This window comes from Ananas comosus, linkage group 4 (genome assembly GCF_001540865.1).
Source record: "Ananas comosus cultivar F153 linkage group 4, ASM154086v1, whole genome shotgun sequence".
Taxonomy (NCBI): domain Eukaryota; kingdom Viridiplantae; phylum Streptophyta; class Magnoliopsida; order Poales; family Bromeliaceae; genus Ananas; species Ananas comosus.
The window spans coordinates 12,350,819-12,372,258 of NC_033624.1; the positions used below are offsets into that span (position 1 = coordinate 12,350,819).

Below are 21,440 nucleotides of genomic sequence, written 5' to 3' on the forward strand. Positions count from 1 at the left end.
ATTGGAGAGAAGTTCTCACGAAGGAGAGTGATTTGGAGTTAGGAGAGGTAGGAGGCAAGCTCAACTTTTCTATTTCATAATATGCAAACCTCAATAAATCACTACTACGGTGATTTGTTACCTGATGAAGGTGTTATGATGAGTTTTGCGAACTCCACTTCAACCACATCCCACAATTAATTTCTATATATATTATTACGAGGGAGCGTTCGGATGATAGTGTCGAATTAAGCGCAGATATTTATCACTTTTTTGTAGTCACGAATACAATCATTAAAGATCCACACAAAATAAACTTGCCATGAAAAATGCTACATATAATAATAAGACAAATGAATTTAATCCAAGGATGATACAATCTCTTTAGAATTTTTACTTTTAATAAAAGAATTCAAAAATTTAATAAGACCAATGAATTAATGTGGACCACAAGACGATCAGTGAATAGCATTGGCTTCAGCTCAGCAAACTTTCAAAACCAAATTTCAATATTAAAAATTTTAATCCATATTATTATTTTATTATTTTTATTATTTTATTATTTATTAACAGCGAATAACAATAGCTAAGAAGTTTAGATATATTTTATTTTACTTTCCGTGTTTTTTTTTTAAAAAAATTAATTTTTAATTTTTTTTATGCAACAAATAATTTAGCCCGTTATATTAGGCCTTAACAAAAAGTGAAAAGGGACATTAATTTACACGCTATTTCGGCCTATTTAGTCCTTAGGCCTTGGGCCTTCGGCCTTGGGCCATCTCCTTCCACATGACCCGCTTTCTCGAACACGTTCATCATCGGAACCTTTACAGCTTCTCCCCTCTTCCCGCCTACGCTCTCCGTATAGCAAAAGCCACTTTCCACATTCCCTGCTACGCACACACCCTCTCCTTCTCCCTCTCCCTCTTGCTCGCTAGGGTTAGGATTTTTAGGGTTTTTAGGGCTTCGGTGCTCCTCCGATGGCCCAAGAACCCGACGACCACCTCATCCGCCTCGACGAGGAGATCGAGGGCGACCGCGGCGCCTCCGCCGACTACGTCTTCCGCCGCATCGGCGAATCCGTCCCGCTTCTACCATCGGATTCCCGCTTCGACCTCCAAAACCCTCCTTCGCGGCCCCTCGCGGTCTCCGATCGCTTCGGCACGCTGTTTCTCGCACATTCCGAAGGTTTTGAGTCCTCGTCATCTTTCTCCTTCTTTCCAGTTGTGCGGTTTCTTAGGGTTTAAGGTTTTGGGGGGGCTTTAGGGTTTCTGGTTGCGAGGACGAGGGATGTTATTGAGAAGGCGAAGGCGATCAAGGAGAAGGGGAAGGGGCCCTGTGTTCAAGATTCGGCTGTCGTCGATGTGCGGATCGGTAGGGTTTCTATTCTGTCGCTGTCGAGTGATTCTTCGACTCTTGCAGCGACGATTGGTGGGGAAATTCACTTCTTTTCCGTTCCTTCACTCCTAAGTAAGGTAGTCTTTGTTTTCTGAGCTTTCTCTCTATAATTAGCTAATGATTGGAGGGGAAGGGGTCTTGTCTTCAAGATTTGGCTATCCTAATTTTCATTAGCTTTCTTTCATAAGTAGCTACTGAAGCATTTCTTGATAGCCTAGGTAGAAAAAAAAAAGGGGAAAAAACACCATGTAGTTGGAACTTAAAGCATTCTTGATCACGTCATAAAGTGACTTAAGAGTATTCTTGGATTCGTCACAAAGTGACTAGAGGCATCTATTCCTTTCGAGTGGACGTGCCAGTTTAAATTTGATTGGCAACTTCATACCAAACATCAGTTTTACTCTAGCTCTTGATGGTGGTTTTATGAAATATTTTTTGACCAAGTTAAGGAATTTAATTTCCCTTTTTGCTCAAACTGTTATATAAAGTTTAAATGATCGTAAGCAAAGACATAGACTATATTTTCTTTTCCAACTTATTTGGTTTTGTTGTTATGTTATCTTAGGCAATTCAATTTTGGGCGATTCAAGAAAACAGATCAGGAAAAGGGGGATCCTTTTTGACAATTATGTGAAATATTAACTCCAAAGATGTATTTTAGCCATTAATGGTGGGAAATCAAAATATTATAATGTTCTTTGACATGTTTCTTATTGATAATATCACCTTTTTTTCTTTTTTTCTTTTTTCTGTTGTACGCTGTGGTTGTTATTATTAGTATGATCCTGGACCTCTGCAAACATTTTTTTTTTTGCCATTGATCTGCATGGGCATAGATGCCATCATGCAAGTTGCTAGATGATGCTAAGTATAGGTTACTCTCATTGATTTGATACAGATAATTTATAATATAGATATTAAAATGCTGTCAAAATGTTCGTCTCTTTGCCCTTGCATTATCTTTGTGCTACCTATAAGTAGGGGTGGCAATTCAACTCGCTGTTCGTGAGCCAGCTCGTGTTCGGCTCGAAATGAGCTCAAGATCGAATCGCTCGTTTAGTAAACGAGCCGAACACGAGCTGAATTTTTCAACTCGTTTAATAAACAAGTCGAACGTGCGCTAGGGTCAGCTTACTCGTGTTCGGCTCGATAAATAGCTCGAATATATATATTTTATATTTATAATTTATTTAATTTATTTATATATATATATATATATATTATTTGATTTTTAGCCCAACCTAAATATAAAGTCAAACTCAATTATAAAATAATTCATTTATATGTAAAATTTCAATGTATAATAGGTAAAATTTTATAAATTTATTTCCTATATATAGATTAATTCTTTCTAATCCTTTTAAATTCTTATGTATAAGCCGGCTCGTATTCGGCTCGTGTTCGGAACACAAGCCGAACTTTTTGGCTCAATACTTTAACGAGCTAGCTCGTATTCGGCTCGTTTATGAAACGGGCTGAACACGAGCCAACCTCAGCTCGATCGTGTTCGGCTCGTTGACACCCCTACCCATAGGAGCTATGGCCTCCCTCAGATTTTGAAAATTTACATATCAGTCCCTAATAAGAAATAATTAGATACAGTAAATATTAGAATATAATAAATTCTAGTCATTTGGGGACCAAAATGTTGCGGGCCTTCTATAAAATTATCGAAAAGTTGTAGGCTGAGAATTTCTCTATAATCATACATATTGAAAAAAAAAAAATTANGCATACTATATATATATATATATATATATATATATATATATATATATATATGCTTAATTTTGATTCTGAAGGCAGTCATAGTTGAAATAAATGATGTATAACTATCTTGTCCATCAATGGCTCAACTGATATCTCTTAAAAGAGAAGATGTATATTTTTTCCATGTATTAGCATACTGTGCTTCGTGATAGTTTGTGTGTTTTATTGATTTTGAATTGAAAACTAATTGTTGGCCACTGATTAACAGTTCCTGTTGTCTTTCTACATGATGCAGGAGCAGGAGCCGTCCTTTTCATGTTCTCTTAATGGATCTGTCAAGGACTTGAAGTGGCAAAAAAATGCTGGGTTGTCTTATGCTTCTCTTTCAAGTGATGGCTCACTTTATCTTGGGCGTCAAAAGGAACAGCTGAGGAATGTAATGGAAAATGTTGCTGATGGTTTGTACATATACTTGTATATCATGAATAGGTCATATTTTAATTTTATTGAAGTGCATAGGCTAGCTCCTTGAATGTTTCTCTGTTCTTGAGCACCACAATATGAAAAGTTTTGAGCACCACAATATGAATAGTTTTGTTTTTCTCACAATGATTGAAACTAGGTTTTGAGACCGTCTACTTTATAATATATCTTTAAGCTGTTAATGATCCTATATCTCTTTTTCATTTCTTCAATCTGAGATGTGTTTTCTTTGTGCTTTGACTTAAATGCTTTTCCAAGATATTTCATTATAAAGAACATGCGAATGATACATCTTTAACCTGCTGAAGCTGGTCTCTCTGAAGAGCTTGAGCCCGTTGTCACGGACTTAGCGTTTTCGTTCGCAAAGCCCGTGCGGCGCCCACCTTTCCTGCTCGAAGATGGACAAGCCTTTGTCCCTGTTGCTAGCCCAGACCTTCGCGTCCTACGACTAAGTATGCAAAGGGAAATGACAAAGAGAAAGAGGCAGAGGTTCTCTCAAAAAACTAAGTACTACACTACTTAGAAATGAGAATTACAACCTACAAACAGCATACAAACACACTCTCTCTTGTGTGTCATGGCCTTAGCCAACCCCACTATTTATAGGCCTAAAGGTGCCTTTTCAACTCACCCACACACATAACTCACCCATTATCACATACATAATGAACCCACATTATGAGCCCTCATAAATGCCAAAATCTCAAGAGTCACCCATAACTCCCATGAGTTTCATGGCTCTTGAGTTTCCCACAGCGGGTTGGGTTTGGGCCTCTTTGACAACCCGATTCGACCCGTCTTCAACCCGAACTCGCTAAGCAGATTTGGGCCAGGGACCGGGCTGCATAGAAATTTTTCTAAGTCCCTAACACCGTGCTCCTCTTTCAATAATGATTGTCCTAAATAATTTTGACTATTATCCCAAATGATGCTTCAATTAATTATTATGTTTATTTTATTTTTTGTTGTCTCAATCTAATTTATTTGCTGCTATGCTCACAGTTGATTGGAGTCCGCAGAGTGATTTTATTGCGGTTTCAAAAAATAATTCTCTAAGCATTGTATCGTCCAACTTCAAGGAACAACTCTGCATGTCACTCTTGTTTCAATCATGGTCTAGTGGCAGTGATTCAGAATGCACTATTAAAGGTAAACATTTTTAGCATTTTATTCCTTATATCTGCAAAATTTGTCCCAGCAAGATTTGTCCATGAGCACTTGCTGGCTTCCGAAAGATGTTTATCAGTTATCAGATTTGTTAGATATTCTATTATTGTATATTAAAATCTTATTAGTACCAGTTAGAGGATTATTCCTTATATATTATAATCAAGTCATTGTTTTTCATGTTTTATCAGTGGATTCCATCGCATGGGTGCGTGATGATAGTATTATTGTGGGTTGTGTTCGATTAACTGAAGATGGAGATGAGTATGGTTATCTAATTCAGGTTATAACTGACAGAGTGGGCAAATTCTCTGAGGTTAGTGTACTACATGCTTGTGTCTTTTACGACTGTTTTGCTAAAGCAGATAGTGAGTCCTTGTATATCATGTTTAATATTCATTTTACTTAATTTCTTTCTTGGTGCCTTTTACATATAGTTATTGAATAAAACGTGAAGTCATTTATTTAATTTCCTGTGTTATTGGGTGATCTCTTGTAACACAGAAAAGTGCAAGTGTTTTTTTTCTCATCATGTCATGTTAGAAAATATTTGTGGTTGTGTTGTTCCTGTCAATGGAGGTCTTAACCTTGGTGGCTTTTGAACCGACTCAATTTCAGTTGGGAGACGAAAAATATCTCTTCGTTTTAGTGTATTATTGAATGTTAAATGAAGTTGCTAAGTCATAGTAGCTCTATAATGTGTTCTTGAAGTTTTGCTCGGATATTCCATGTTGTCAGGGTTTATAGTAACTGTAAGTTTACCTTTTCAACTTTTGAGCTATAGAAGATGATCTTTAAGTAGGAAATTGGCAATTCTTTTGCTCCTTGAAAGGGAGAAGAGAAAGGAGGATGAAGGGGGAGGAGAGAAGAGANGTGGGGTATCGGGGAGGTATGGAGTTTACAACATGTTCTCTTACTTTCACTGTTTTTAGTTCCTTCCTTTTTTATGTGACAAGTATAATCTGCTGGGCTGGAGTTCCATTCAACCTCTTTTTCTGGGCTCGAGATAAATACCCTTCACAGAAACTGAGTTCATGTTGTTGTCCTTTTCGCGAACTTCATTTCATGTTTTTATGGAAGAACTGATTTGCAGTTCCTTCTCTTAACTTGTTCGATATCCTTTGTATATCTGTAATTGCTGTACAGTTGATATTGAATTATTTGTATATTTGGTAGGGGTCATCCAAGCCAGTTGTCTTTTCCTTTCCTGATATATTTGAAGGTATTTTGGATGATATTTTGCCTGCTGGGTTTGGTCCCTATTTGCTATTGAGCTATCTGGATCGCTGGTATGCAGAAACTTGTAACTTACAATTTTGCCGCTTTACTTTCGAAGTGTTTCCTTTTGTTTTTGCTATTTTGTGCTATAATTCTTGTTCATTACAACTAATCATGCAATTCTTTTTTCTGGTTCAAAACATTGCCTTTATGATACTGGATGAGAGTTATTGGAAAGGGGTGATCAAAATTAAATATCGTACTAGCATATTTTTATGCTTTAGCAATCTGGTTGTGAACAGCGCACTTCAGCCCATTTTCTAGTAAAGACATACTTGTATCTTTTTGAAGATTTCTCTAATGTTCTATTCTCATGTGTATTGTAAGATATTGTATGATTTCTTATGAATCAACAATGTTTTTTTTTTTTGGGGGTTCTTGTAGGGAGCTTGTGCTGGCTTCTAATAAGAAGAATGTAGATGAACATGTTATATTGTTAAAGTGGTCACTTAAAGATGACAAGACGGAAGTGCTATCCCTTGAATTCCAAAGCGACAAATATACCCCTAGGATTGAATTACAAGGTAAATAGCTTTTGCCGGTTCTTTTACGGTTTCTTCTGCCTCTTGTTTTGTTAAGCAAATTACAATATCTGCAATCAATCTTTGAAGCTTTTTCCATCTTACAGAAAGCTACTTGTAGGGAACAATTACCATCTTTGTTGGTAATGTTAGCACAAGCACCCTCGTTTATTTTATAGTTTATGTGGTCATGATATTGATATGTAATTTAGTTAATTTGAAGTTAACTCGATTAATTTAGGGATTTCCTGTGATCGTTTTGGGTTAGTTCAATTAACATTAAACTATAGAATATGTTTAATTGATCAACATTTTCTGTACTGGTTTTAGTCAAATCAAATTGGCTCGGCTTGATTATGCAGCTTAACGTGTTGGGTTTGAAGTTCAGAAAAAGTAGAATTATTAAACATAGACAGCCACTGTCTGATTTCGTTGGATTCAATAGCCACTTGCTTCTGTCGTTTGGACTCTTTATCTATTAGCTTCCCATTGGTTTTTTACCTGGATAAATCTATGATGAGCCCTCATAACGGCTTACCATTTGGATGCTTGCTTGCTAGGCACATAACACTGTCAATGTGATGTCAGTAAGGTTCTTTATGTTTAAATTATCATCTAATTTAGTATGGACTATGAACTATATTTCAATGGATGATATGAATAGCTTAAAACTATTTATACATAGCAATGCTTCATTTGAAGTTACAAACGGAAGATCTACTAACTTGGTAAATTTTTAACTTTCCCACATTAAGCATGATTTTAGTGCTTTTTTTTTTTCTTCCAGAAAATGGTGATGATAATGTGATACTGGGGTTTGGTGTTGACAAAGTTTCCTTATTTGAGAAAGTCACTGTACAAGTTGGTTCAGAATTTGTGGAACTGTCCCCACAATATATTCTTCTTTCTTTGACTGCTGAAGGAAAGCTAATTATGTACCATGTTGCAAGGTAGTATTATCGCTTTGATGCTTTCTCTTTGTTAATGGTTCTTGGCATATTTTTCTAGTCATTTTTTGGAGAACTTCAGCTGTTCCCTTTCACACTTATAATATTAGCCTGTTATTTAGGGTTTCTGATCCTTCAGATCTTCCTCAACCTACTCTACCTTTAAACAACTATGATGCTATGAAAGAGAAATCACTAGGAGATGAATTGCTTGGATCTGTTCCGAAACGACAAGGTGAAATTGATAGTTTTGTTACAAATAGTAGCCCGAAGGAAGCTAGTGAACCACTCACTCCACCATCAGGTAATAGCACCTTGCAGCTACTAATTATTGATTTTATGAAGTTTATTCTGTTTTCTTTTAGTTTCCAACTTTCCATATGATGATCATTTTGACAGAGGAGAAACTCTGGTACTCTGTCTGGACTTTACTTTGATAGATGGTTAACAGTGCAAGTAGATATTTGCAGGTAAGTTAGTGCAAAAGCCCCCTGAAAAGAAAGAGGAAAATGATGGTGGTTTGTTGTTCGGGTCAAGAAATAGTCAGCCTGCTAATTCTAGTCAAATTACCATGGAGTCACATCATATACATGAAGCTGGCTTGGCTGTAAGTAATAGCTTGAAACCTGGAAATCAATTAGTTGATTTATCTTCCACTGCAAAAAGTGCAAGTGCCAATCTTTTGGGAAGTAAGCCATCAAGTGAACCAGCTGCTGTGTTGCAACCAAGTACTTCGAAAAACTCAGTTGGTGATGAGTTAGGTAAAGGGCCTTTTGGTTCAACTGGAAGTGAGGGAAAACTCTTTGGTTCCGATGGTCTCACTTTAAAATCGTGGACATCTACTTCCGGAGGATCAGCCATGAGTAATATCACAGAAAATGCTGGTTTGGGTATGGGTAATAACTCATTGATTTTTCCACAGAGCACCCTCTCAAAAGATAGTAAGACTTTCAGTGCTTCAAAGGGCTTGAGTCGCGATTCATCACCTTTGACATCTTCCTGGCCTAGGACTGGGAATGCTGAAACTATTCCAGCGAGTCATGGTTCTGTTGTATCATCCCAGAGGGCAGGAAAATCACATCAATCAAGTGCTCATACTTTGCTTGACAATTCTAGAAATTCCAAGCCACCACATACTTTGCTTGACAATGCTAGCAATTCCAAGCCACCTCAGATGTTCTACTCTGAGAAGGATCTGGCAAAACAGTTTTATAATGTAAGATCGGTATAATTTATCGTGAATTTCAAAGTTCTTGCACAATTTGTTGATCGTGTCATGATCTCCTTATCTGTTTCATAAGCTTTGGTACCTTATGCTCTATCCTTATGCTGAACAACATTATTTGCAACTTTTCTAGTGCTTTATGAACAACTAGCTTTAATTTGACCTGGCTTAGTGCATTCATATAGAAAGGAAGTGGATCATTACGTTCTCTGTTAATATATGACCGATGTGCACTCCGGTTTGTCTAAAGAAAAAGTTGGATAACCTTATTTAGTGAACAATACCATGATATGAATAATTGATCTTTGTGATGTATAAGTGTCAATTAAGATGAATCCTTTATAATATACCAACCTTTAGATTTATTTTTTAATGTTCTATTTTTTATTTTATTTATTTTTTTGGGAGTGGCAGTTTGGATATCTGATTTGACATATTGCTTGCATTGATGTTGTGGTGGCTCAGCTTTTTAATTCTTCTCTTACTGGTAAACTAGTAGTTAAATTTCCCAAGTAGTCCTGATATGTCCTTCTCTTCTAGTTAAGATGCTAAAAGTATTGTCTGATACTGTTAAGTAGAAAAGAGTGTAAAAAGGTTTAGTTGTTAAAGAAGAGTTTAGATGAGTCATTTGACAACATACCACATGGAGAGGGATTGAGATTTGTTTTAACATGTAAGCAAGTGCAAGATGAATGGAAACATTTAAAGAGGAAACTATGGTTGGTATATTGTGGAAATCAAAATGAGGTGGGTTCAAGAACCTAAATTTGTTTTAATTTTGGCAGTGCATTAAGAATTTATAGAGTTTATTTATGTATAGGTTGAATGTAAAATATGTAGCACTGGACATAGTAGAAGATAGAAAATTGGGAAAAGTAAGCAGTATATCAGTTGTTGACTTCGCATATTTAACCAACACTCACTAGTTCCATGTTATGCTGTTTTCAGTTTATGAACTTGTCGAAAGATGTTGTTATGATGAACATTTTGGTACTCTGATGGCTGTAGCTTCAGGACCACCAGAAATGGTTTCTCTTATGAAGATTTTGTGCAAACTTATAGATTATGAGTTGATTGTGATTGCTGTTATTTTAATTAAGGTTTATTTATGTTAATGTTTTTAATATGGTCTAGCTTCTCTGATTGGCTATTCTTTTGACTTCCTAAATAGTAAGTTAGTAACATATCATGTAATATATACCATTTTCCAGTCTGGCTTTGATAAGTGAGGATATATGTTGACTGAAATAGTACTTCATGTTTAGAAGATTTTGGTTTGAAGGATCATAAAAGTGATTAAACTTGCTGCGCTTACTCTGTGTTACCGGATAGACCACATGCTCTTTCTCTCCTTACCTTTCTATAGACTAATGTGTACTTATGTTAATAGATATTCTGTGTGCTCTCTCCGATAAGCCCTATATCCTGATTCCTGACACTCTTTCAACTCTACTTGTTATTGCTCTTGAGGCTTGAACTTTGAAGGTGCAAAATTTCAACTATTCTGATGGAATTTGGGTCAAAAATAGTCCATACTTGTTTTTCTTTTTGCTTAGTAGGCGAGATGTTTTCTCATCAACGATATGGAAATAACTATTACATTTGGCCTGATCAGGTTAATGATATGGCAAAAGAATTGGATATCCTGCTATCATCCATAGAACAAGAAGGTGGATTCTGGGATGCCTGCACTGTCTTGCAGCAAACTTCAGTTATGACATTGGAGGAGGGTCTACAGAAACTTTCAGCGATATCTCGGATATGCAAGGTAGCGTGGACTTCCCTAAAATCTTAGATTGCATTTGTTAAGTGATTTCTTTTTCATTCAGGCATTCTTTCAAAAATTTCAAAGGCCTTTGCTTTATTATTCTAGAACAAAGTAGAAGATCAACTGATGAAGATTCAGGAGCTTTGGAACAAGAAGTTACAGAGTATGTCCTTGATGAAAATTCAGTTCATTTAACTTGATGTGCATTAAATGTTTGGATTGGCTCAACTAAATAACTGAACTCCCTTTTTATGCGTCATTGGCTGCAGGAAGTAGTGCCATAAATATAATGGACTGCCAACTTTGCTTAATTATTTTGAAGATTGTTGTAGAAAATTCTGCAAAAGCTTCATTTATAATATTACTGCCTATTTTGCTATTTTACATTAGCTGCTAATAATCTCATAGATGCCAACTAATTCTTTATGTGCTTGTTGACTTGTCAAAGTATTTTGAATTAATATTCTTGCTTATTCTTCAAATCATACTATGCTGCTACCTAGCTAGGGATCATACTTTCTACTTTTTCAAGGATTACATTTTTCCTTTAGGAAGGTCACTTGCTGCTAACTTTATACTTCTTTGCTAGCAATTTGTTTCTTGTCTCTGTTGATAAATATGGCATATTATGGTGAATCGTTGCAAAGTTATAATTTTTATTGGACTGACTTTTAGGCTATAAATAGATTTATGTGTTGTTATTAAAATACCTAAGCCTAGTTTTAAGGCGTACATATCCTGAAGAGTTCTACTCATTTAGACTGTGCATTGAAGTTGAAACTAAGTGCTCTTCCAATCAACTCTCGTGGAAGATATCTTGGCAAATTTAAAGAAATTCGCTCAAGTCAGAAGGTGTTCCTGCAACATGATTTTATAGATAAATTCTGTATGAGCTTTTGGTTGCGTAATGTATGTTTGCATTTTAGATGCATTTTTGGGAAATTGTGAGGTGTTTGTTAGTTTCAAAGTAATGCTTTTTCCCTTGAGCCCTGGTGCATGGTTTGTGCCACAAAAATTTTTGTAATATGGAGCCAGGTGCTTTGCAATCCTCTTTCACTTAGGAAGCAGTAGAATGAGCAGACTTAATGCACTAAACTTTATCATCCGAGAACATTCCATATCGTCTCTTGAAACGAGTATTTATTTTGAAACTTGGAGAAAGCTAAGAAATTCATTACTTGCAAAAACCTGGCTGCCGAATATTGCGCCCCCAAAGGGCTAAAGTTGGTACCTTGCTTTCCCTCTTGCCAAGAAGTATGCCATCATACTTTCAGAATCTAAGGGGGCATTTGTTTTGGTGTTAGTGGACTGTAACCGCCAAAATCGTGTGTTTGTGTTGGCCTAACTTCACTGAAAATGGCTTCAGCAGGAGGCTCTGAAGTCATTTACCAGAATGTCAACCTTCGGCTGATCGATTAAAAAGATAGCCTTTTTCATATTCTTAGTCATTCTCCTTCAAAGCCTAGCCATCCCATGGGCAGCTTATGTTTGACATAACTTGCAGCCTCCCCTTACAATATATAAATAATTATAACAGAACGTAGATTTAAAGTATAACTAAATTTAATGTATATCTAATATGTAGTATACATTAGTTTGTTAATATGTTTGTCAGTATGTTAATATACATGTTTTCTACTTTTGTCTGCCTATTGGTTTTTAGCCAACAGCAAGCTAGTCTATAACAACAGTTTGGCATGGTTTGGCACATTATATGTACTTTTAGAAACACCGGAGTGAACTTCCAGCGTCTGATTGGCAACTCTCGCGTGATGTACATTACTGTTATATCTAATTTTTCTTCTTGTTTGCAAGATACGTAACCAGAAATCTTAACTTGGACCTTTTTGTCGTGTAATAATCTCCTCAATATGTTGAGGTGGATGTTGCGGGTCGATTTGACATTTAACCATATTTGGTTATTGTCCTCTTTTGTTTGCCAGTGTCTGCTAGGCTAATCTACATGGAAGGTATCGTTAAACAAGCTTCAAATAGTCAATATTGGGATGTATGGAACCAACAGAAGTTGAATCCTGATTTTGAACTCAAGAGGCAGCATATAATGAACGTGAACCAGGTCAACTGGCGTTAGTTTTGGTGAAGATCTTCTCAGCTTACTTACATGTAAGAAATCCTAAGGTTCCTTTTTCATTTCAGGACTTGACAAACCAGCTTGTTGAGCTGGAGAGGCACTTCAATACTCTTGAGATTAACAAATTTGGTGAAATTGGGAGAGTTGCTTCTGGTCGTAGAGTCATGCACAGTAACATGGGATTGTCAAGGTACAAGTACTGTTAACCAAATACCTGAGTAGTTATGATTCTTGGAATATAGCAGTCACGTGATCATGTTTACTGGTTGTTAATGTGAAACAGATGTCCAAGTAGTTTTAAGCTTTTATTTTCTTTATAAGACTAGCATTACTTTTTCCTTTTATACCTGTTAGCAGTATGCTTGAAAGACTTGTTATTTCATGCTGAGTAGTAATATTTGTTTCCGTTTTCTTGAAGTTGGAGACATTTATCTTGTTTGTCTGCTCGTTGCTCTTTTGTTGTTCTTCAGTTTATAAACCAATAGACCAGGATAAGTGCTGCTATGAAAAGTGCAGACTTTCTTTTTTTTGCGAATTTATTTGTGGCTGATAGCTGTTGAAAGGAAGTTATTGGTTGTTGGCACTGACCCAGCTGCTTGGCTAGAAAAATGTGTGAATTCTAACAAAGTGTGCTTGGTTAACTGTGGCCAGCCATCATGTAGTGAATAGGATTTGGTGCTAGTATAAGGAGTCTAAGATGCTACTTTTGATCTTTGAAACTTACTGTGGATATCCCTTCATAGATTAATGTACTGTAATGAATTGCCATGTTATATTTTTCCTAAGAAGTGGAACTCTTTCTTTAGTTGTGTTACCTTTGGGTTAAAGTTAAACAAATTCCTAAGAGAGCCACCCGGATATGCTGTTCCACCTTGAACCATCTTGAATGCTTCTCCTGGACATAGTTTGCAACTGTCCCAACTCCATGATTTTCTGACTAGTCACTGTGTCATCAGCATCTTTTTAACCTGTGAAGGTTTTAAAAGTACTGTTTTTACAAAAAAAAAAGAAAAGAGGCATGCTTACAAAAAATGATCTGCAAATACCTACTCCAACCAATTTTAGGTTGCTTAAGTTTGATAATATGTGAATCAGTACATGTGCCATCATCAGTTGTACCATTACGTGTTCCATCATTATTTCTTTCTATTTCAGCACATTGTAGTTTGTCGCTCTCTCGAGAAGTCGAGATCTTTCATTTCTAATAGGCGAATTTGTTGACATTGTTCAGGGACTTTTACATTTTGAACTGTATACAGTTGAACCAAATATTGAATCAATTTCATATTGTTTTGAAAATAGGAATGGTCTTCTTCAATTTTGCTATTTTCAGATTGTCAGCAAGCTTTATATTTACGTCATTTGTTTGACCGTAAAATAAACAGAAATGTGCTGCTTATTTGTTTTTGTTTTTTTCTTTTTTCTTTTCTGAAGAGAAATTTGCAAACTTGTGAACTGTGGCGAGAATACAGAAGTCTTTATTTAGGTGCCTTCAACGGCTTAATTAGAGGAAGATAAAAACATGAAATAATAATAATGCCAAAAGCCATTTTTAACTTCTTGATAAATTTAGGGGTCGTTTGGTTCAAGGTTTGTAATATTTTGAAAATATTGTATATTTTATTTTTGGAATGGCATATTTGTTACTAACGTATCAAGCCCCACTTGGGTTGGAAGGTTGTCAAGAACTAGTATATTTTTATTAATGGACTACTGATGATTCCCACCAAGTATGGAAATGAGAATACCTTCTAAGTCATGATAAATAGTATTCCTACCATCTAGGAATCTACAATGATTCGACATACCTTCTAACTCAACAGAAAATATGGAGGATTACCAGAATATTACAAACCGTGAACCAAATGGGCCCCTTAGTATAATAATATGTGACCTAGAGGATTGCTAGAATCACATACATATTGCTTTGGTATATATTATTTTTGGCCATTTTCATGGTGTATTTTTCATAGAACCAATTTGCCAGTGTTACTAAAGAACTATTTGCCATTTAATTTACCCTGTTACTTAAAAAGTATTGCTAGTCAATAGCCTCCTGATGCTTTTTTGATGACTGCTATGCTCATTGTTTTTTTTCTATAAATAGCCTTGCATCATTTTTTTTTTTCATTTATATATTTTGAGATTTGGGTGTGCTGCTATACTTTGCATTCGCATCCGTCAACTCCAATGCATGCTTACGTTTATGTTAATAATTAAATATGCAGGCGAACACATTCCTTGCACAGTGTGTATAACACACTGAACTCGCAGTTAGCAGCAGCTGAGCAACTTTCTGAGTGCCTTTCAAAGCAGATAGCTATGCTTAATATCTGCTCTCCCACTGTAAAACGAGGGAGTGTAACGAGAGAATTATTTGAGTCGATTGGTCTTGCTCACGAAGCCAACATGTTCCATTCTCCAGATGTTAAAAGGCCTAGCTTTGCTACAGATTCTCTTAAGGGAGTTTCTTCTTCAATGAAAGAGTGCCAGAAGAGAAGTTCACTGGGTTCTGCAAAGGTTTTCGAGCCAGAGACAGCGAGGAGGAGGAGAGAATCATTGGATAAAGTAATTTTCTGAACTGTCTTTATGTTTTTAACTCTACATATTGCATATACTGTTCTTTGCTTCTCACTTTGGTGCTTGTTCTGATCATGATATATCAACATCGTTTCTGCATTATGGGATCATATTTATACCATTTACCGTGGTATATTGTTTGGCTTTGGTGTTAGGCGTGCTCCTCATGTATTGCCTTGTGTGCCTGCTGTTGCATTGTGCCTTATCAGAAATGTGAAATATTTTGGCTGGCTGTATTTATGTAAAAGAATGAAATTTGTTGCAATATATTTCTGATTTGTGAAGATGATGATAGTTGAAGAACAATGTGTAGACTGGTTGGTGAACTTGATACCATGATATTTTGTGCTTTGTACTGTTAATAAGGCCAAAGGCACTATGATGCTAATAGTCCTGCCATTGATTCAGCTCTGCCTAGATGTTTGGTGCCTATATACAAGTACCATATGGCAAATTTTAATTATTACTTCACTTTTGATTGTTTTAGTTTTTTCTGGAGGATTAAATACATTATGTAGATTATACGCAGTTTGCATCATACACAGGAGTTGTTTATGGAAGACATTAAGTCAAGAATATTTTTGATTTTTTTGCATTCATGAGTCATATCTTGGAAAGTTAGGCAGTAAAGTAGCATATCGACCAAAATATGAGGAACACAGAAGATCTATCGGACTTTTAAGAAGAGTCCACTAAGAACCAACATGCTACTTAGTGCCAAAGTGAGATAATAAATGTCAGCGGTGATTTGCTTTCTGCCTATTGCCAGATTGTTCTCATTGTTCTAGCTAACATTGACCAATTTTGAATGTTGACAATGATGCCATGTAACCTCCCATAGAAACATCTGAAATTTTGGATGAATGTAAAAAAATTTAGTGCACAATGGTGCATGAACTTTTACTACTACAGTAGTTTATACAGCAACTTTACCAATTAACTTCTACCTGCTACTTGAGTGGTCATAGTATAAAACTTAATTTTAAAAAAGGAATCTACTGTTCAGAAACATATAATATGATTCATATGTAAGACTGTAAGAGTTTCTCCGACAAGTATTTTGTCCAACATGGCATTGATGTTCTATGTATTTCTTATTGAACTTTTGAGGCACTGCTAAAAATCTATACCAAGACTTTATGCATTTGGTATACATAAAATTGGTAACATCCAAAGTATCAACTAGAAAATATAATTTGGTTCAACTAACTGATGAAATGAATGTTGCAGTTACTTGTTCAAAAAATTGGTATGCTTTTACATGTCAATGGTAATGTTATCGGTATGTTAAATTTTTGATAAATCCACTGAAAATCATGTCGTATTTGACCAATACGAACCTAACTGATACATGGTATTCTAATCTATTTCTTGTTTTGCTTTTGTGGTTTCTGATATCTACTGAAAATCATGTCGTATTTGAGCAACACGAACCTCACTGAGACATGGTATTCTAATCTATTTCTTGTTTTGCTTTTGTGGTTTCTGGTAGCAATTCTCTTTCTGTAGGCCTTTATAAGATTATGTTGTAGACTATTAAACTGCTTTTGTTGGAATTTTCAGGCATAGTTTGTTTTCTGTTTACTAATAATCTTCTTTATCAGATCAACTCTTTTTTCTTTCTGTACTCATCTAACTTTCATATCTTCCTCTGCACCCTTTATGTTCTCATAGATACATTGCTGACGCTATGCTAGGCTGTATAGATATATCTGTTTTGCTTCCTTCGTTTGATCCTGTAACATCAGGAATCTGCTTTCCTTTGAGATTCTCTGAACTTTTATTATGTCCGAGTAATCTTTATGCCACCGAAATTGCCTATGCTTTGCATGAGGAGATTGTTGGGCATGTATGACACCTTATTTCTGTTGTATTTATGGTAGAATCTGACATCAACTAAAAAGTAAAATGGCTAGACATCATTAGTTTTAGTCTTGGACATTTTTCTTTCTGATTTAAGATTCTGCCTAGATGGTCAACAGTTTTATGAATCAAGGGAAAAAGAAGGGAATTTGTTCAATTTGTTGAACCTTTTGCAGACTTGGAAAAATTTGGAGCCTCAGAAAACTACTGTGAAAAGAATGTCACAACATGACCACTTCAAAGTCAGTAGTGGTAGCCCCTTCAAGTCAAGCAAGGAACGATTTGATTCTCAAATGGAGGCTCTCATACAGAAAAAGGATAGTGGTACTCTTTCAGCTTCTTCCTCTGAACCATCCATCACCAAGTTTAAACCTCAAACATACACTCTGACTCTGAATGAAGGTACTTTTCTATAATGGCATTGTAAATGAACAGTCAAAGAAAAACTCTCTTGCAGTTATTTTTCTTTTACAGGCAGATCATTATACTTCTATTTATTTTTGCAGGAGCTCAAGAGAAACCCTCGAATCAAGGCTTTGGATCTCAGCCAAGTTCAGTATTCAAATGGGCTAGGGACTTGTCTGCATCATCACAAACTATGGAGTTGAAATCTCCTCCCTTAGAAGAAGGGCCGAAAAGTGCTATTCAGTCATCAGAGTTTAAAGTGCCGTCACGACCGTTATTTATTAATGCCCAAACTGTTGTAAAGGAGAACATTCCTTCATCTGGTATCAAAAGCACTGGAATCACACAAACAGGGAGTCAGCTAAATTCTTCGACTGTTGAAAATATTTCAAAACCCAAAGCATTTTCCAATTTGCAGCTAGAAAAATCTACTTCAACACCGTCATTGAATTTCTTGAGCAATGTACCACCTATGAAGACCTTAACAACAGAGGCAAAAATTCAAGCTGCTTTGAATTCGAAAAGTAAAGACAGTCTTCCTAATCAATTTTCAGGTAGTATGAAACAATTGGGTGACACTATGCAGAGTTTCTCAGGGTTTCCAAAACAGAGCAGCGCATCATCTGTTTCCTCAACATCTGCTGTTGCATCTGCTGCGACAAGCAGAAAATCTGTTCCATCCGATACACCGATAAATAAAGAACAATCAACTCCAGCTGTGTCTATGGCATCATCTAATCCCATTATATCATCATCGAGCTCTCCGTTTCTTCCTGCTTCTTTATCAGCTCCTAATACATCTTTGAAGGTTGTTCCATTCACTCCATCATCAGCATCCTCATTCGTTGCGACTCCTTTTGGAGGATCATCAGTTAGTACAAGAGCTGTGGGAGAAACCAGTCAAACAGCCTCAATATCACCCTCATCACCAGTTGTTTCTTCTCAGCCTGTTTCTATTTCTGTTCCCGAGTCAGTACAAGCATCTATTCTATCTGTTTCCAAGAGTCCAGCATCCACCCCTCAATTGTTGCAACCAATCGAGGTTAAGTCTGGATCAGTGTCAACTCCCAAGTCAACTCAGGAGTTGACTGAAAATAGTTCCAAGGTTGAATCAGCTATAAAGCCTACAGTTGCAAGTGAGACTTCTGGTGGATTGACCTCTGGTAAAGAAACCAGTTTGCTTCCAACAAGCGGTGTCTTATTTTCTCCCGCATCTGATTTATCACCTCAAATGCCCTCAACCACGGCACCTCCTGTGAGCACAGCAAACACAAAAGGTGATGAAAAATTAGATGTTAGTTTATCCCAAGAAGATGAAATGGAAGAAGAAGCTCCTGAAAGCAGTACCGAACTCAACTTGGGAGCACTTGGTGGGTTTGGCCTTGGATCTTCTGCACCTCCGAGCCATCCGAAATCAAACCCTTTTGGTGGTTCCTTTGCTTCACCTATCACGAGCAGCGTGAGTTCTCCGATTTCATTGACAGTATCCCCAGGGCAACTCTTCCGCCCTTCTTCTCTCAGCCTTCCAGCAGCTCAACCTGTTCAGCCAATACAATCTGCGAATCCATTTTCCAGTAGCACTTCTGGTGGCGGATTTAGTGGTTTTGGACAGCCCGCGCAAGTAGGAGCTGGGCAGCAGGCCCTTGGGTCAGTTCTTGGTTCTTTTGGCCAATCTCGGCAGTTAGGTGCTGGTTTTGGTGGGTTCTCATCTACAGGTCCTGTTGGAGGATTTGGTGGGTTTGCTGCTGCTGCTCCAGGTGGTGGGTTTTCTGCTGCTGCAACGAGTGGCGGTTTTGCTTCTGCTGCGACAGGTGGCGGGTTTGCTGGTGCCGCTACAGGGGGTGGGTTTGCTGGTGCTGCTACAGGGGGTGGGTTTGCCGGTGCTGCTACAGGGGGTGGGTTTGCCGGTGCTGCTACAGCGGGTGGGTTTGCCGGTGCTGCTACAGGGGGTGGGTTTGCCGGTGCTGCTACTATGGGCGGGGGCTTTGCTCCAGCTGCTGCCAATAGTGGCGGCTTTGCTGCTGCAGCTACTAGAGGTGCTGGCTTTGGAGGAGCTGGCCAAGGTGGTGGTTTCATGCCAGGTGAGAATAATTTGAATATTTCGGATACATCTGTCTTAAGTTATATATTTACCACAAAGCTTAGGAAATTGCTAACAAAGTGAGCACACCAAGGGAGTCACTGGCCTTGAAATGTTAGTTAAATTGCCAGGTTGTGTCTTATTGTCTGATTGGACCTCATATGTATTGCCTGATGTTAAGATGTATGCCCATTGCTAGCTTGTTCCCTTAAGTGGGTGGTAAATAGGCAGCCCCCATGTTAGATGCAAGGGGATGCCTGCAAGGGGATGCCTCATCCTAATTCAAACTAGACTGATGACTATCAAACATAAACAGATGTAGAATTTAAGGGGCGATGGTGGTTGGTTCAAATCTGATTGTTTGTATAGTGGTCCTGATGGTCAGTTTGAAGCAGGCTTTACTTTTGATGATGGGTATGACAGGTGTCAACTTGTGCCACATTTGGATGGCATAGGCTGTGTTGGGGGCTTAGGTTGGAACATGGACCTCATTGCATAGGCACCGGGCAGAGGAGCTTGAGATGGCCCACCCGCATTAGTGTTTCTTTAGATCAAAGCCAAATAGCACTTGCATTGGGACAATTCTATACACACACACACACACACACACACACACACACACACACACACACACAAATATATATATATTTATATACATGTATTGAATACATGTGCACGCATGCACGCACACAGGAAAAGAGACAGTTACATATGCTTCGGTAGATAGGTCCACATTTGAAGTCGAAACCACCGGTTCACATTTGAAGTTCAAACCGGAAAGGAGTTGGGCTGAGCTCAATCCGGTTTCTTAAATCAACTTTCACATCGGGTACTTTGGAATCCCATATTTTAACTATCTGGACATACTGGTTTACTTTCCAACTGGTTGAAATTTTTTTTTTTACTCTTACAACAATTTGGATTCTCTCTGATTTAGTTAAATACTTTTAAGATGGTCTAAACTGAACGTGGAGCTTTTCGAGCTTATGCAGGTGGATTTGGATCTTTTAGTAACAATCAGGGAAGTGGTTTCTCTGCATTTGGCGGAAGCAGCGCTGCTGGACCCGGGAGACCTCCCTCTGAGCTTTTGACACAGATGAGAAAATAATCAAATTGTAGTTCTGAGTTTTGATAAAAACTAGTTTTCCCACTTGCCTGTGGAAGGGCAAATTATATAGACAGTTGTATGTATCTGTATATTTCTCATCCAGTCAACTAACTATCATCAGATGATATTCCTTTTCGTATGCTACTATGTTTGTTTTGTATAGGTCGAATTAGATGTAATGCCTTCTATGCTTCTTCTTGGCTTTTGCATATAGCCTCCACACGAGAGTTAGATGCCCAAATAGCGGCAAATGGATATGGTAAGTGATCTAGGTAGTGGTTGAGGTATTTAACACTTTGTAGCTCTTTTCTTTTTCTTAGAGTTGCTCTCCCTTTTATTACTCGAGAAGAATTCGCAATTGTTGAATAGATATGTTGATATCTAGTTTTTAATTTAGGGGTCTTTTCGGTTCCTAAAATTGTCTTTTTTTTTTATTAAAATGTCCTTTTTTCTGTATTTTTACGGTATATTGGAGGGACGCCATTAGCAAATTGCTACTGCATTGTTGCCACTGCGAAGTAACGGTGCATGCTAGTTGAGTTTTACTATCTTCCTTAAATTTTGATCTTGGCGTTAGAGATCCGTTTCAATTCAATGTTTTATTGAAGCCTCCGATTAAAAATAGTTGCTAGCATCAAGCTCATATGTTTGTTTATGCATTGTAGATTTATTGTTTATCATTTATCTCATACTCTTAATTTAGGAATTGTTTTTATAGAAAAAAAAAATTTATAATGCAATCAATTGTAGAATTAAAATATGTGATTAAATTAATAATCAATAAATATATAGTATATATATACATTGAGATTTGAAAGGCGTCAGATTTATGCAGT

At 37.0% G+C, this 21,440-nt stretch overlaps 1 protein-coding gene across 4 annotated transcripts; it reads left to right on the top strand.

Annotated features, from left to right (window-relative positions):
* On the top strand, positions 754-20,944 carry LOC109708546 (nuclear pore complex protein NUP214). 4 transcript variants are annotated; one of them, XM_020230340.1, is made up of 20 exons: positions 867-1,167; positions 1,246-1,454; positions 3,383-3,545; positions 4,573-4,719; positions 4,929-5,053; positions 5,914-6,026; positions 6,400-6,539; positions 7,324-7,486; positions 7,606-7,787; positions 7,954-8,090; positions 8,406-8,699; positions 10,324-10,476; positions 10,582-10,639; positions 12,420-12,553; positions 12,634-12,758; positions 14,797-15,136; positions 17,188-17,413; positions 17,518-19,497; positions 20,190-20,299; positions 20,489-20,944. In XM_020230340.1, exons 1-20 carry the CDS (start codon positions 960-962, stop codon positions 20,585-20,587), a joined length of 5,106 nt encoding a protein of 1,701 aa, XP_020085929.1. In that variant the 5' UTR covers positions 867-959; the 3' UTR covers positions 20,588-20,944. The 4 variants fall into 4 exon arrangements, with proteins under 4 accessions (XP_020085927.1, XP_020085929.1, XP_020085926.1 ...); XM_020230337.1 differs by having other exon boundaries at positions 7,954-8,699; XM_020230338.1 differs by lacking the exon at positions 1,246-1,454 and having other exon boundaries at positions 754-1,167; positions 7,954-8,699.